The sequence below is a fragment of the Ochlerotatus camptorhynchus genome, unplaced genomic scaffold (genome assembly GCF_037179485.1).
Source record: "Ochlerotatus camptorhynchus isolate MF236.1 unplaced genomic scaffold, CSIRO-AGI_Acam_v1.1 ptg000367l, whole genome shotgun sequence".
NCBI classification, from domain to species: domain Eukaryota; kingdom Metazoa; phylum Arthropoda; class Insecta; order Diptera; family Culicidae; genus Ochlerotatus; species Ochlerotatus camptorhynchus.
Window position 1 is genome coordinate 2,850,073 of NW_027040855.1, and position 17,150 is coordinate 2,867,222.

Here is a 17,150-nt window from a genome sequence, read left to right on the forward strand (position 1 = left end):
CCGGGAGGCAGAGTGCCAGCTCTAATCCGGCAAATCCAGCCGTTAACTATGAAAGCAAACGCACGCACAAAACAGAGAGCAAACTCAAATAACAACCGTATCCGAAGGGGTTCGAAACTGCAGTCACTTAGTCCAAATGAATAACTCACCAAAACTCTTCAAATCAACATTCCCAGAATTATGTCTGCATGAAACAGCAAATTAAACTGTAGGATGCTTTTCGGATAGCAGTTCTAAAAAACAACAACAACTGTGTTTACGTCCTTACATTACTAATTAGTAATTGTATAATAAAAAAAAACAATACTTTATTCGATAATCTCATCTCATGTTGCAACCAGTGTATGTGTAACTACAGAACAGAACAAGTTTGAGTCATCGCGTAAACCCTACGAGTGTTGCGCCGCCGTTATCTGAGGGGGGGGGGGTCCAATCCGAATTCAAGTTCATTTCATCGCCGTACGGTCCGAGATAGAATGGCAGGGGGTTCGTTCGGTGCACTCTGCGATATGAAACAATTCCGTCCTCCGCACTTAGCGATGGTACAGGCTGTGGGCCAGCAGGGGTTGGTGGTGCAGTTCATGGACTTCATGGTGCAGCTGCAGGGGTGCGTGGTGCACCAGAGTCGTGGGTTGGCTGTGATAGGTTAGAGCTGGGGCATGGGAAACGGTGATGGTTGGTGCTTGAGACACCGTGACGGTCGGGGCTGCATGGTAAGCCACGGCTGGACTATGGTAGGCAATCGGGGCGTGGGCTAGGTGAACAGCTGGGGCATGGGCAAGGTGAACAGTTGGGGCATGGGCATAGGCAACGGATTTCACGACGGTAGGTTCTCCGGACTTGCTGACGACGGCGTTGAATCCATTGACGGGATCAGCCGTGTAGTCCACGGTGCGGCGAGTGCCGTCGGGTTCAACCAGGGAGTACTGCGGGAGAGATAAAACATTTTGATTAATTCAAAACGGACATCTCTGGTTAAACTCTTCACCGAACGCAGCTGTTCCGAACAATCGTAAAACTAATTACGACCACATCAAGGTAATCTTTGTTTGTTTTATATCACGCTCCGGGATAACAGCACCATCCTACGGGACGGAGCTGATCCTGTAGACTACATAGTTCTCAGATGCGTGTTGCGGCGGAAATAAAGAGAAAGACAGAACTGGTGGGTGGCAAAAACTCAACTTTAATCACACAGCCATAGCAACTCTCGAATGGATACGGCTTCCATGGGGAGTGCTGGTTTGTTCACATTTTCAATTGCCCCGAAGTGTTCTACACTCTCGGTGGGTGCAGCTGAGCTTCCAGCGTTAGCACAGGATGGATGTGGCAAATGGGGTTTCTTTGAAAGTGCCGAATGCTTTTGAGGGAGCTAAGGTAGGTAGGTAGGTCAGTTTTGAAGAGCACAAAGATCAATCTGTGTTTCACACTAATGAAGATTTGTATTTTCATGAACATTTTCCATTTTTACGAAGAAGCTTTGAATGCGGAGCTTTTTCAATGGCCTAATTGTGTTTCGCGTGGGATTGGTTTTGTGGGAAATTCCTGATGCTAAATTCTAAGGGGGAGTTTGTTTTGATCATCCGAGGATTTGCCGTGTCTTTGGTGAATTTTGCATTTAAGTTGATGATTAATTTGATCACATGCTTTACTCGGGTGGGTTGCGACCCATAGCTTGAGGAGCTCTGCAATAAATCAATAAATTCTGGTTAAACTACGACAAGTCAAGCCCACCTAGACAGACCACACAGCGAACCCGGAATCTGGATCAGACTAGCTTTTTGCTTCTTACGCATGGTTGCTAATAGGAAACGGAAACACCTCATACAGACAAAAGGTTTTTCCAACTAGCCAAACCACACCAAGTTGAACAATGCATTAGGTCCTAAGTAACATTGACAGATTCTCTTCGTCGACTTTCTTTTTGCATCCTGATGGCCATATTGAGACATTCCCAATAAATTTCAGCACACAGCAGGATGGAACAGAGCTATTATCTAGCATTTTATACGACAAACACGACAAGAAACGGTTCAGTTACTAAGTTATTAACAAAGGAGAAAGTAAATGAAGAGAATCGATCAATGTTATTTAGGACCTAATGCGTTGTTCCGCTTGATATATATATACGCATAAAACGGCTTGAGGAAAGTTTCTCTAAGGATGGCTAAAAACTTTATAATAAACTGCACATGTGTGTGAACAAAGTGAAGCGTTCAGTTGACTAGAAGCCTTGCCACAGTTTCTTCCTTAGGCTCGCGATAGATTTCCTGGTGGTGTGTTAGGGTGACTTATTCGCAAAAAAAATACCGCAAACTTGAGATTACGGAAAAATTTTGATTGTTTCGATCATATTCGTAAGTCATCTATAAAATCATTACAGGTGAAATTCTAATTACGGGTCTTCACCCGTCACCCTAGATGGTCTGCCCGTGGCTTATGAAACCAGAATCATACCTGGCCAGTTACAACATCGCCATCTCGGGTCTCGTGCTGTTCTTTGTTGTCTCCGGTGACGGCATCGTTAACGCCGTACGAGTAGCTATACTGGGGATGAGCGTCGTATTCCTCGGTCTGCGGAAAGAGAAGGGCAACTTTCATGTAAAATTGACTAAATAAAGCAGAAATTCCTCCCAAAGGCAAAGACAAGACTCCGGTGTTTCCTTTGGTGAAAATTAAAGCATCCTCGTTCGTGATTGAATTTTAGAACTTTGAACACACCGCAAATTCCTGTTCAGGGCGGGCTGAATGAAAATTAATTAAACTCTGCCAGGTAGTGCTCAGTCGTTAATGAGAGAACTACTGCCGGTGCCTTGTCCTTTTCCATTGCAACCGGGAAGAAACTGCTTCAACTTACCTTAACGGCAACCACATCCACTGGCAACGAATGGACGCCAACGGCGACAGCTGCAAGCAGGACGAATACCTGTTGATCGACGAGCGCGAACGGCGTAATTCAGGGCGTCCGGTTTCCGGGGGTGAGAAATCGCCATTTCGCCATAATCATCGTTATGGAAGCACGGGATTGCAGATAGAATATGAAATGAAAATAGAAAATTCACTGGGTTAGCTTTGCTTGGATGAAAGTGGTTGTGATGCCCGCCCGGGGTGGCACTGACTCAGCTGTGTGTGTCTTGGTTTATTTTGGGGATGTCAGATTATGTGGAAAATAAAATATCCCACAGGAAGGAGTACCGTCAGAAGCAGAGAGAGTGTGACCGTAGATGAATTATGGCTCTGTTTGTTTTAGGCAAAGGAAGTAAACATCTGCTAATGGGACTGGTCTATTGACTAATTAGACCATTCACTTAAATGTAGTATTTTGGTAGCCAATGTCCTTTTGTTGTTAGTGAGTTATACCCCTATATATTCAGAGATGTTGAAGAAGTTTATTTGAAAAGTTGATGTTTTTCCATTTGTGTGGTGGGAACCAAATTGAAAGTTCAAACCAATGAGTTACGTTTTGTTTTCCATTAAAAGCAGAGATAGTAGAGGGACACACACACACACACACACACACACACACACACACACACACACACACACACACACACACACACACACACACACACACACACACACACACACACACACACACACACACACACACACACACACACACACACACACACACACCCCTCACCGTCCCTCTCCAAAGGGGGAGTTTGGTAAAGAGAGATGAAAAAAACCGATTTGTACCTTCCTTAAAAGTTGTCCTAGCTCGCTATCTACTATCTATATACAATTTTCACACTGCCGTACTCCAACGGAACTATCAACTCTAGACTTTCATCTCCTCCATCTATCGTATAAAAATTACCACTAAGACTAATTATTTGAAATTAGCATCTTCAACTATCTAAATCGTTGACTTCACGCAGAAGTAATACTAAAACATATAGTCAAAGTAAATAAGCATAGTTTAACCTAACTAAGCTCTTATTCTGCTGGCAATGTTGGGAAGACCTGATAATTTCAAATAATAGCTCAAATAAACACGAATGAGGAAATTGCTGAGCTCAAGAAACAACCCATGTAACACAAATTTATAAAATTATGTTGAGTAAACTGATATAGGGGAATTTACGTATTCTCGGCAACCTAAGCAGCGACCTTCTTTCTATAGCCTTTTTCTCTAAGGAACGCACACATATGCAGTATTGGTTTGTTTACAATCTTTTGCTGCCAGCTGCTCTAACAATTTCAGTCGAAAGAATTGTCAAAAACTGTTTTGAAACGCTCTTACAAAGCTCTAATCTTCTCTAGTGAGAGCGAGTATTGTTGGCAACCAGTTTTTCTTCGGCAACCGTTCCATTTGAACTGCATGTAAATCTGCTGTTCTATTATCGGCAATTAGAAATCAGCTACAATTTGTAGTGCGTGTGTTTCATTTCAAGAAAACCTTGCTAGATTACTTTTTCTCAGTGGTAAAAATATAGTCAAATTGAAGCTGAAAGCATAAAGAATCGTTTGCATGCATTCAGCGAAGTGTTTTCGTAAGAAAAACCAGTGAAAATAGTGTTTCAATTTGGGTTGCCGAAAATAGTCTGGCATGCCGAAGCCGTCATTTCCCCTACTACCAAAACCAGTCATACAAAGGTTATATAAACTGTTAAAGAACATGTGTGTTGCTTGGGAAGAACACTCTATACACATTCTATTCTGTAATAGGTATTCTATTATTCAAAATTTTGTGGACATGAACTCTTCTCGAGAACTTTCTGTGAACTCGGCACCCATTGCTCAGTCCTTTTCGAATCAATCTATACGAATTAAGCATGTATCGAAACCTGTAGCTTGTCGGCATGTTCTCAAAAAAGCTGGTTGATTTTCACCAAAAATTAAAAATACCGCCACCAAAAATGACATTCTAGAGATGGTTGTTGATTCTCTAGGGATAAAGAATAATGTTTCTGATATTAAAAAAAAAAAATTGATAGTGCATTGCAGGGACGGTTCAACAATGGCCGTAGAATACAAAAATGCAGCAGATCACGAATCAATTTGGCCACCGCATGGATTATACTTCCGCAAATTCGTAGAAACTGTTTCGTTGTGGGAGTCTCAATCAAGATAGCCAAATTTGTTATAACCCAATTTCATTACTTCATAATTGTGTTACTGTGGTTTAAAATAGTTTTTAGTAAATATCATTAAGATTATTTGAAGATCGGATGCAATCAATTAAGAATAATGAATAAAGATTAAAGAAAAATAACAGAGATACATCACTAATAGCGACGGCACGATGGTTCCAATGTTCTGAAACGTATTGTTGGGGCCTCCCTTAGCTCAGTCGGTAAAGGCGCAGCTACAAAGCAAGACCATGCTGGAGGTGGCTGGGTTCAATTCCCGGTCCGGTCTAGGAATTTTTCGGGTTGGAAAATGTTTCGACTTCCTTGGGCATAGAAGTATGATTGGACTTGCCACACAATTATACCAATGCAAAAATGGTACAGGCATCGAAAGCTCTCAATTAATAACTGTGGAAGTGCATCTAGAACACTAAGTTGAGAGCACGCAATAAGCTAATATGCCATACGCAATAAGATTGCAATGCGAGGAAGAAGAAGAAGAAGAAGAAGAAACGTATTGTTATCAGTTAGGTTAACTTTGCCATACATTTATGATAACTTTCATAATACCAAACTGCAAAATTCGTACTTTTGCCGTGCTCAGAGCTCGTTTACAGCTCAGACTGCATTTGCAGCATTTGCCACGCATTTTGCAGGTATGTGAATTAATATTGCATTTCCAAATTTAAATTCCAATATAAAAATTCAAAGCGTCAGCACCTTAATCCTTATGTACTGGTTAATCATATTTCCAAATATATTTAGTTAATAGTAATGAAAAACTGGATAAAACTGGATGAACTCCCGAAAAATAGAAGTTTTCAAATGTTAGCTGTTTGACTTGATATGCCAAAAAAAACTGGAAGAAATCAGTTTAATCTTGAATGTTGGCAACACTGGCTGAGATTGACCACCTTACAGTTAGAGTTGTTGTATAATGAGTCACGCCAAGAGAAAAAACAGTTGAACTCGCATCACGGTTTTCGAAAGATTCCCTTTCTTTTCACTTGGAAACAGAGGACTTCTGCATCAAATTTAAATGACTTCTAGCGAGAAAAAAATTAGCCGCTGTAGTAAATCATTATATCAGTGATTTTTTCAAATTATTAAATTTAAAAAAAATAATTAAAAAGTAGAAATTCTCATTACTGATCATAACAAAACGTGTCGCATGACAAATGTAATTATCACTGCGTTTTTAGATCATTTCATCGATTATATTTTATATTTAATTTCAATACCTTTCGTGGACCAAAATGCTTGTTTGCTTTGCACGATAGGTAGCTGGTTTGACAGTTCAATAGGTAGATTTGGCTTCACTCTTGGCGTGACTCATTATACACCGACTCTACTAACAGTTAATAAGGGATCACACTTAATACCCAGAACACAAATAGTAAAATTTATATTTTTGAAACTATCAAGCGGAAATCGATCTTTCACTACAGGGTGATTTGGAATAACTGTCACTTTGAAAAATGGTCAGAACGATTGAACGCTTGCCTGATTTTATTATATCATTATATTCCACATGTATAACCTTCAACTTAGCATACTTTAATTCAAATCTCTCTCCCTTTGCCATTTATTACAAGCCACATTTGTCACGAAAATTAATCACAGCTGGCACGCACGTTTTAGTTCCAGCACTGTTTGCATGCGAGATGCAAATTGCTTCAGAATACCACTGCATGATCGACGCAACACTTGGTTCAGTTCGTTATCAGTTTGATTGTACCGACTACACACATTCCTACTGGGAGAATCAACCACAGCTTAGCCGTTGATCGCAATACATTCGCGTGGGGATACTCTCGAGAAACTCATTCCTAGGGGCATTTGCATGAGAGCCGGAGATATGAGCACCGATCGATGGCTACCTACTAGATGAGGCGACGATCTACAACGAGGGAGATTGACCGACCAGTGTTGCTTCACCATCTCGTCGAGACCGGTCACTAACCCGGTACAATATATTGCTTGTTTTGTAACTAGTTTATTAAGTTCAATGTAGTGTTTTAAGAATAAAAAGTTATTTTAAATATGCATTTGGAGTCCCGGCGATGCGTCTAATCTCTGATTTTGAACGGATTTTCCACGCATGGTTCCTTTTTACCTCTATAATGATGATATATGTTTCAATCTTTCGAAGTAATTTCAGTTTCAGATTTTATTCAGATTCATGACATGCTCCATTTTCACGTCCATAGCTGCTTGAAATTGAAAACAAATGAAATTTCAAATCCTACTATCAGTATAAGCTGATATTTGTACACACTTCAAAACAAAAATATTTGAAAATATACCCATTTAACCATTGAGAAATGCATATTTGTGGAATCGGTAACAGTTATTCTGAATCACCCTGTAACTCAGTGCCACAAAAAATGCGTTTTAACGATTGATGACGCTGCTATTCGTTCGACCACAGAGCTCTCAGTCCGAGAGCTGTAGAATATCGAAAGCAGCCACAGAGTTTTGAAATAATTCTCGTGAAAATAATTCCAAATCTGGGATAATATTTGCTGTGGGCTGGAATCTTGTAAATGTTTACGCTGTTCGAAAGGTAGGACGAAGTTAAAACTACCAGCATCCAAACCCCAAAGCGTCGTTAATATTTAAGAGGGTATTTTAACTTTCCCAACCCGTCAAACATATTTCTTCCAATGTGCACTCCAATTATCAAATTCTAGAAACGCCTTTCACGTTTCGTTCGCATCCATCCGAAAAATCATTACTTCATCACGTCCCACAAATTTTCAGAATCGCATCATTCCTAATTCAGATTCACCCAAAAACCAGTCTCGAATTTGAAAATAAACCCTCAACGTCAATTTCCACCGCATCCAAACCACACTTTAACCAAGAAACTGGATATGCCTGATGCAAGAATATGTGTATGTTATGGGAGGGAAGGGGTAAATACTTCATCACCTTCATAGGTGGTTGGTATAGGAACATCCTGAGAATCGGTAAATTTTCGATCCGACAGCATCCGGTGCACACAGCTGTCGAAATCGAAACGAAATTGATTTCTCATGGGAAACTTTGAGGTCATAACCTGAGCGGGGGAAACCTTGTGGTTGAAAGGGCAACGGAATCTCCGTGCGATGGTACATTTGGCGAATAAATGGGAATGTAATTTCCATTCAAGGAATACCTTTCGGCCCGTCCTCTGCTAATGGCATTTACCATTTACCCTTATCTTTTCACTCACAACTTCTGGGCCGTCTGGGCTGGGCTACCGAAGGAAAGCCGTATATTCCAGTGGATGTGAGGGTTGTTGTGGTCACAGTCAGCCTCTTCCCATCAAAATCCGATGAAGATCGATATGGCGTCAAAATTCGGTCGATTACTGTGAATGTGCTAGGAGGCGGGGTGTCGATGGATTAACGGAATAAGGGAAGTTGTATGGCATGAATGATAGAATTGAACGACGATGAAGGCTATGAATAGTATTCACTCAATCGCAAATTTGTTGTTGGTTTAGGACCTCTACTCAAGGTACTCAGTTTAGGCATTCTAAATGACGCACATAACATCCGACCCATCAACGAGGACTATAATTAGCTTTCCAGCCACCGGACCGGAGATGAGAAACGGTTCCCTTCGCGGAACGCGATACATATGTGGCTTATCCCATTCCTCATTAACTCATGGATTCCGTCATACCTAGGAGCAGACAGGAGTGCACCGACTGTAGCGACGATGACGGATGAGCATTAATTATTAAATATTCACTCATGTGTCGACAGCTTTTCAGCTGTCACTGGCGTGGGGTAAGCAGCACTCTCCCCAAACCTCATTATCAACATGTCGACGGTTGCCCACTCACGAGTGAGACTTCTTATGGTTCCCATCGCACCGTTAGCCATTGGATATGCGACAATTTCATTAGAACATAATTGAATGCAGCTTCCAGCCCCACCACACGGAAGCGGTGTCCATTTCCCGTGTCTGGCAAAGGACAAAACTAGTTCCAATTTCAGCCACAGCCCAGCATAGGAGATTATCTTTGTGTGACTGGTCATTAGTATTAGATTCATCTCCGTTTTTCCACTAAGGCACTGAAATAAATATCAGATCGTTATGAAAACGAGAAGAAAGCTCGGTGTGGGTGGGTGCGATATGTTGATTTTTGGGTGTTGATTTTTCTCTCTTGAAGGACAGCCCACCGGCTGAAATGAATGGCTACTCGTATAGACTGGAAGGACAGAATGAATGGGACAGATTCAACCGTTGGCCTCTTGCGGGTCGTCGTCAACGACGGCGGGTGTTTCCGTATCTGGAGGGGTTCATTAGAAATCTTGAGAGGTCTCATCTAGTTGAGCTTCGGTTCAGGATTTTTTTTGCAAGCTTGCAGACAGAGAAAGTGATGATGGCGATGATGATGGGGATGCTAATGTGCATACGTACTGAGCGGAGAAAAGAGCTTGAATGAATCCTGTGAGATAAGTTGGAAGTAGGCTCGTGTTTTACGGAAAGCCATTAGACTGAACATTTAAGCGAATCTCGATGAACGTCCGATGAAAAATGACTAAGTTTGCTTCTTAGAGAATGCGGGATAAATGGTTGATGGCCAAATGGACACGTGACCGATTGAATAGGTATCGGAATGGGATGGCCGAATACATATGTCATTTTTATTTTTGGCTATCTGTCCACTAGGTCATTTGCCTAGGCTTTCTACTGCTAAGCTGTTGGTATGCAAACTTAAGTTAAGAAAACTGAGAATTGATGCAAATCAGTACAATGCTTCAGTTTCCTAAGGAACTAGGGTGATTATGAATGTACACAATTATGTAGACTCCTACTATAACTTCAAGTTTTGCCGTAATTTTTTCCCAGAATTGTATATAAATCGCAAATCGGTGCCGACTTGGGAAATATCCGCTCTCTGTCGTAGCAGAGAGCCGCCAGCCGGAAGTGGGTCCTCTACGGGAAGAAATCCGAGAAAAGCACGGAAGAGCAAAAAGCAAACTTCAACTGCCAGATAACAGTAACAGTTAAATTTAACGATATGGAAATTGCTCGTTCGCTTTTCTTTTGGCATGCCGATGACGGTGCGGTGGAAAAGCAGCGGAAAAGTATGGAACGAGGCTACACTGTTGGCACAATTCGAGTATGTCTCAGCGAGATTGGGCTTTGGGTTGGGAGGTTTTCTAGCATAGCGGTGGTTGGAACATCATAAATGGCGCTAGCGCTTGATTGCACGCTTGGATTCTTTTTTTTTCTATGTTGGAAGTGATTACAATAAAGAGGATTGTTATTTACCAAGTAAGGCCAAAGATGTGGGCAGTGAAAGCACGGTGCAGGTGGTTGCTGTCTTGTTGCTTACGGCACCTTCTAATTTTTCAACGACAAGGTATTTGATTGACTACTTGGAATGAGATTCTTGATTTAAGTTGGGAGAAGAGCAACCAGGATAATCGTTTTATGTCCTTTGTGACAAATGTTGAAAGCTGAGTAAGCATTATTTACGTATAACGGTAGTAGTAGGGGCCAGCAAAACAATGCTGTAGGTGGCTGGGTTCGATTCTGGTCTGGTCTAGGAATTTTTCGGGTTGGAAAATTTCTTGACTTCCCTGGGCATAGAGTATAATTGCACTTAACACACAGTTATACTAATGCAAACATGGTACAGGCATCGAACTAAGTTAACAGCACGCAATAAAATAATATCCCATATGCGATAAGCTTGAAATTCGAAGAAGAAGAAGAAGAAAAAGAAGAAAAATAAGGTAATTGTAATTCTAGGTGTACTTGAAGGAAATTGTTATTGTTAATTTATTGCAATTTTTGCAAATTTCGTGGATTTTGTCTTCTATATACTGTGAAATAATACCCCAGAATATCTTGTTTTCATAATACAGTTAATGCTGCTGTCCTGTAATGGTGTAATGCTCTAGTTATTGGAATGCACCTCAATCAGATCGTCTGGTCAGCGGTGAAATATCTCAACTTCTATGACTACCTTTTTTCAATTGGATTTTTCAGCCACCAGCCTGTGAGATGATGATTTTTTTTATTTTTCCCAGCACTTATTAGGTGACGTTGATTACCCAGAGGTTTGGTTTCTCCTCTTTAATTTCATAGAAAGAGAATAAGTTTTATCATTCATGTCAGCCAACAGCAGTGAAAAGTAAATGTACCATGTTCATGAAATATCCAGATCATTCAAATCTTGGTTAGTTTGCTGACTATTTTAGGTAAATTATTGTTTCCTGATGAAAATAAAATCAACATTTTCTAAATTTTCTTATTTAAGCCGGTAACCGAAAAAAAATGAATGTGTTAGCTGAGAGACCAGATGGTGAATGAAAGCAAGCGCTATTATTCATCACTCTGTGAGTGAACGAGTTTTGATGGTTGCTCTTTATTTCTGTTTACTGAAAATTAAATTTCGTTTATTCAACGAAGTTGCTCGTTTGTTATACGAATCCATTCGTTGTTTTCTGCAACGAACAAGATTAGATCTTCGTTAAAATTTCCATAATCGTAACTGATTTTAGTTCTTGGGATCTGATTTGATTCAAAGTTCACTTGGAATACCCTCATTACGTATATTAAGCAAAAATGTCAGGACAGGATCAAATTTCCTCGTTAAATTTGCGGCACATGATGGTGTGCTTATCCGGTGTTTTAGAGTCCGGCTCTTTCTGCTTTCTTTTGGCAAGAAAAAGTCATTTAATAAAATTGGATCGAATTCAATATCGTTGCTGCGTATTGCTCTCGACTGTATGCACTCAACGCATAACATGAGTCTCGAGGTTCTGGCAGGATTAACACCTCTCCAGAACCGTTTCTGGGAGCTCTCTTTCAGAATACCAATCAAATGCGGAGTGATAAACACACTTATAATTGCAAATTTGAAGAAATTCTTGGCCTGAACACATTCTCTAGATTTATGAGAATCTTACACTTCTACATATCGTCGGATATATGTCTTCCTTGTTATACTCCAGACCGTGCTCACTTCACCAATCGCAGTTCCTTCCAAGCAACTCATAGGATTCTCGATCAAATTCAATCCCTCAATGGATCTACTGGCTACGGTGTCTTCAATGAAAACTCTAGCGCCTTCCGCAAACTTCAGGAACCTTGTTCCGTTTATGTTGCTGAGCTAGCAGTAATCAACTTCGCATCGGGGATGATTTCCAACATGGCCATAACTTCAGCTTCTCGGATAGTCTCAGTTCGATTAAGGCTATTCGGTCGATGAAACCAAGTAGGCACCCATCTTATTTCCTTTCAAAGGTAAGGAAGCAGATGAGGGTGCTGGTCGAAAGATCATATATGATTACCTTTGTATGGGTTTCCTCACATTGCTCAATCCCAGGCAATGAGAAGGCGGACTCTCTCGCAAAGATGAGCGCGCAGGGAAGGAGAATTGTATGACAGGCAAATTTCACACGACAAGTTTTACCATTTAGTGCGTTAGAGTACCCTTTCGAGTTAGCAAACCGATTGGGACACTGGAAATCTTAGACGGTGGTTATATTCAATTGTACCTAATGTTTCACAAGAACGTGGTTTAAAGGCTTGGACTTAAGTCGTGACTTCATTCGCGTGATGAGCAGACTTATGTCCAACCACTACTCGCTAGATGCGCATCTCCATAGAATAAACCTCGAGGACAGCAACATCAACGCAGTTTGACAATGATAATCACGCCGCCAGAAAGCGACTTTTGAATTCCCTCGAGGCCCAAGGAAGGCAACCTTATATCCCTATCAGAGACCACGATCCCTGCTATATGCAGTAGGTGTATGTGTTTCTTCAAATGTCTAGCATACGAATTTAATTCCTTTGTCTAGAGCCGCACTACTGTCAATACTGGCGACAAAGCTCTGATGAGATAACTTAACCCCGCCCCAAAGGTCCTGCCTTGATACTATATTTCAACAATGTACCCCTTTAACCTCTGGTAAGCCGTGAGTATTCAGCCCAACTCCTACTAGACATAGACATAAGTTAATTTTGTTACAAACAAAGAACTATGAATTATTGGCTCCGTAAAGCTATCTCGATTGTACCTTCCAAATAAACGAATTAGATAAAACTGATTTTATTTCGTATTAGGTACGAACCTGACCAGAAGGAAATACCCAAGCAATACAATTTGTCATAAAGGTGTTTAAAATACTGCTTAATGAGATGTAATCAGAGTTGCAAAATTTCACGATTGTCACGAGAGTGTACATAGTCAAAGGAAAATACCAAAGCATAATTTAACGAATCTCACCGATGACACTCACCACACCAAACCTCGACTGACTTGTTTAGCTATCTGACAATCCTTCGAAAAAGTGACGTTCATATCTGACAGTCAGAACCTGAGTGTCGACTGAGTGACTAGATGATGAGACGTCAAAACTGAGTGGGACACAGACAGCATGTAATTATTGTTGATGTTTTAATGATCATGAGCTTCGTTTTTGTGTTAACAAATCTGGAGAACTTTGAGATTTGGACGTATTTACTTTTGTAACAAAAAATGGCAATCACCGATTTCTCGCAAATAAAATCTCAACCATTGTGTTCTTCATCAGCAGTTCCTTCGGTCGTTGCGTCGTCGACTTTGGAAAACTACCGTTTCGTGATGAGTGTGTGAGTGATGACCACGTGTTGCGTCCACTGCTGCAATGGAAGCACTATGCCCCCGTTGGCGATACTGCCATACAATGAAACCACTGGAAGCGGATTCCGTTCTGATGGAGGAGGCTTATTGGATAGCGGAAGATACAGTGTTTAGTGTGTTGTACCTTTTGACTATAGTTTTACGATGTTCTGTAAGGTGAACAAGAATCCTCGGCACTGTAAAGTTAATTCGATTGAGCATTATTAAAAAAAGAAACATTTTTCAAAATTTATGAATTGAAATTCAAAAAGCATTGTTTAAAAAATTAGCATGTTCATGAATTAATTACTTATTTTTTGATATATAATCGAAAAATATATTTTTTTTAATTTCTTCTGTATCAAAATGTAATCAGACAATGGACGAAAAAATATAACAAACGAAATCAACGCTTCCAGTTTTTCTTTAGACATAGGCTTTAGCCCTCCTCATCCTAAATTGAGAAGCTAGTAATGTCAGTCGTACTTTTCAATGGCCAATGGATTACCGTAAGCTGTCAGTTTTGTTCTCACAGCCAGGCATGGAAAATCATTTACATTAATTTCGTGAGCTCATTTGCCTCTAACTTTTTTCATCATTTGAATTTCGTAACACAATGTATATATAGCTTTTATAGGTTCTAATATGAAATACAACTTTTGTTAAAAACTTAAATCTGTAATTGAAAAATAATGTTGCATTCTGTTCGCTCTGGTTCATCTTGCATAAGAGACACACTTGTGATTTATTCTCAAAAGTTGTAGCTAATATCAAAACGTACAAATGTTTTCAAAATCATTTTACGGAGTTCTGTTGGGGGAAAAAGTTAGAGGCAATGCGTGCTCACAGCTACTGACAGCATGGCACCTAAGGGGAAACAGTTATTCAAACAAAAAATGTATGAAGATTCCAACATTTTAGCAAAACTATCGATTTAAGAAGCGGATACAGAACTAATCTAGATAAAGCTGGAATTAGGGCGTAACAACTTTTGTAGACAATGACCTCTCACGATGATTTCGCAAAAGTCATGGCTCTCCTGGCAAATTGACGTCACCATCGAGTAGGGGAAGACTTCTCCTACTAGATGGATAAGTTGGTTTGTGTAGGCGTGGCTTGAATTTCTAGAAATTAACGAGAAAACTCATTGTTAACAAACGCTGTTACGCCCTAATTCCAGCTCTATCTAGATTTTTTTTTTCAAAAAAGGATCTAATTTTGTGAAAATTAACATGTTTGATTTCCTGCATACGCGGCAAATGAATCTAGCTCATATTTGAGTCCCGTTCACTCAAATTCGCAAAAGGGTTGGTCACTCATTAAAATAGTAATTTTTTACTCAAATATGAGCTAATGTCACTCACATACATATGAGTGACATTCACTCATATTTGAGTCAAAATTAACTCATTCTGTGAGTGACCTACGCTTTTGCGAATTTGAGTGAACAGGACTCAAATATGGATCAGATCCATTTGCCGTGTACAAAATAAATCGCTGTAATCACATCTGTTGTGTCAATCATATTGGTACACCGTAACTGGCGAGTGCCAATTAATGGGTATAAAAGTACCCATTTTAAGATACTTTATGAAGCTTTCAAATAAAGGGTACTTTTATACCCATCTTTTTTATCATGAGTATTTTTATACCCATTAATAGGTAAAAATTTTCTTGTGACAAGACATTGTCGTTTACGAAGCGGTCAACGAGTTCGTGTCTCCTTGTGCTATAACCAACAATAAGAGAATTTCAATGTAAGAAATTATTTCCGAACATATTGACAGTCCAATTTATGGATTTTGATTTGTGCCCTTTAGCAGAGAAATCCTGGATGATATGGTTTTAAAAGTTCCATGAACGGGTAGCAAAACGGAAATAAAGCAGCTGCGTCAGGTCATTCTGCCAACTGCAACGGATGCTGCCGATGAGGATGAGGAGAGAAGTATATAAGAGGTAACCCAGGGGGACTTTATCCCTGTCAACCACATATAGTCGATGCTAAAATGCGTACTTGGTACCCATTTGTAACGATTCTCTAATTTGAAAAAGGGCCTCAAATCACCCCATCATTTGACTTGTTTACTCTTTACCCATTAATAGGTAAAGACGTTTTACTCCCGATCACTTTACTGCGAATTGGTTACTTTTTCACCCATTAGTGGGTGCTCGCCAATTACAGTGTGTATTGATATCTCAGCAGTTTATCTACATCCAACCGGGGGGTGTAAGATTCGTTTACAATTATGTGGGATTCATGATCAGAGGATATTAGTGGAGACCGCATGAACCGAAGATCCAATATACCGAGCTGCGGTCCAATGCAAGAAAATGGAGAAAGAAAAATGTATTAGTGAGTGAAATGAATCATGTCGAAAAAAAAGTTCCGACTGCAGGACTCGAACCACGAACGTTGCGATTATCAGACCTGTGCTTTCTCCACTACTTTAAGAGCAAACAAAAGTGCTAATTTCTGTTGTTCTGCTTTTCTACTGGAGAGAATCGAGGCAAGTGTGTGCGTCGTTCTACCATGTTATACATAACAATCAAGGCAAATGCTTGCTTGTGTAGGTGAAAGCATATACAGAACACGGAGAAAAAAAAGATTAAAAAATCATTGCATCGTCTGCAGGGTCAACTTCTAACATTCGCTGCGATTTTCATGAACAGAGGATGATAGGACATGGAACTAACATTCATAGTAATAAATTTTTGGTTTGCGTATAGGGCAGGTGTTCCAGTAATAGTGGTGTACCTATAGTTGCGGTATGGAGGTTGTGCCGGAATAGTGAGGAGGATCCGGATAAGATTATTTTTCAACGGTAGCTCTCCTAAAATAAAGCATATTTGCATATTTCAAACTTAAAATATGCCAAGAAGTGATGGAAAATAATTAATTTTCCTTAAGATTTTCACTCCTTTGCACCTATTAGTTGCGGTACCCTAATACAAATAACCATAAAAGAGAGCTTAACGACGCGTTCAGGGTATCATCCAAACCATTTGTGGGATAGTTGACCCATCCGGGATATTGTTCGTTTATGGTATTTGTTTATTAGGGTAGTGTTCCTATAATAGTGGAACCCATAAGAAACCAACGCATTCCACTATTATAGGAACCAATATTAGCAACTACCACAACTACTGGAACAGTATTTCTATTAATGGAGGACGATCTTTCTAAAATGTTATGCAATTTTATTACAATGTAAAATATTTCTATCAAAATAGAGGTTGAAAGCTATAGATTGGCATATAACAATTGTGTGTACATCGTATATTTATTTTTTACTTGATAAATTGGCTTAGTACCTCCACTACTGGCTCACCCACCCTAGTAATTCTGGGTGAGAAATTGTTGAATTTGTTTTGAAACCAGCGCGTATTATCCCACCTTATCCTGTTTCTCGTTTCGGTGCTAAAAATCAGAGCGATGGTTTTCTTTCCAGCGTTCA

At 40.0% G+C, this 17,150-nt stretch overlaps 1 protein-coding gene and 1 long non-coding RNA gene across 2 annotated transcripts in view; one reads left to right on the forward strand and one right to left on the reverse strand.

The window, feature by feature from the left end:
* LOC135709898 (uncharacterized) overlaps positions 1-17,150 on the forward strand; it is a 248,361-nt gene that overhangs the window by 36,285 nt on the left and 194,926 nt on the right. The gene's annotated exons all lie outside the window — the stretch shown is intronic.
* LOC135709932 (larval cuticle protein A2B-like) overlaps positions 252-17,150 on the reverse strand; it is a 37,767-nt gene continuing 20,868 nt past the window's right edge. Inside the window, exons 2-4 of the mRNA XM_065232380.1 lie at positions 2,858-2,926; positions 2,458-2,574; positions 252-926 (exon numbers count right to left, since the gene is read on the reverse strand). Coding sequence (XP_065088452.1) covers positions 534-926; positions 2,458-2,574; positions 2,858-2,926 — 579 coding nt within the window. The 3' untranslated portion in view covers positions 252-533. The remainder of the gene's footprint in view (positions 927-2,457; positions 2,575-2,857; positions 2,927-17,150) is intronic.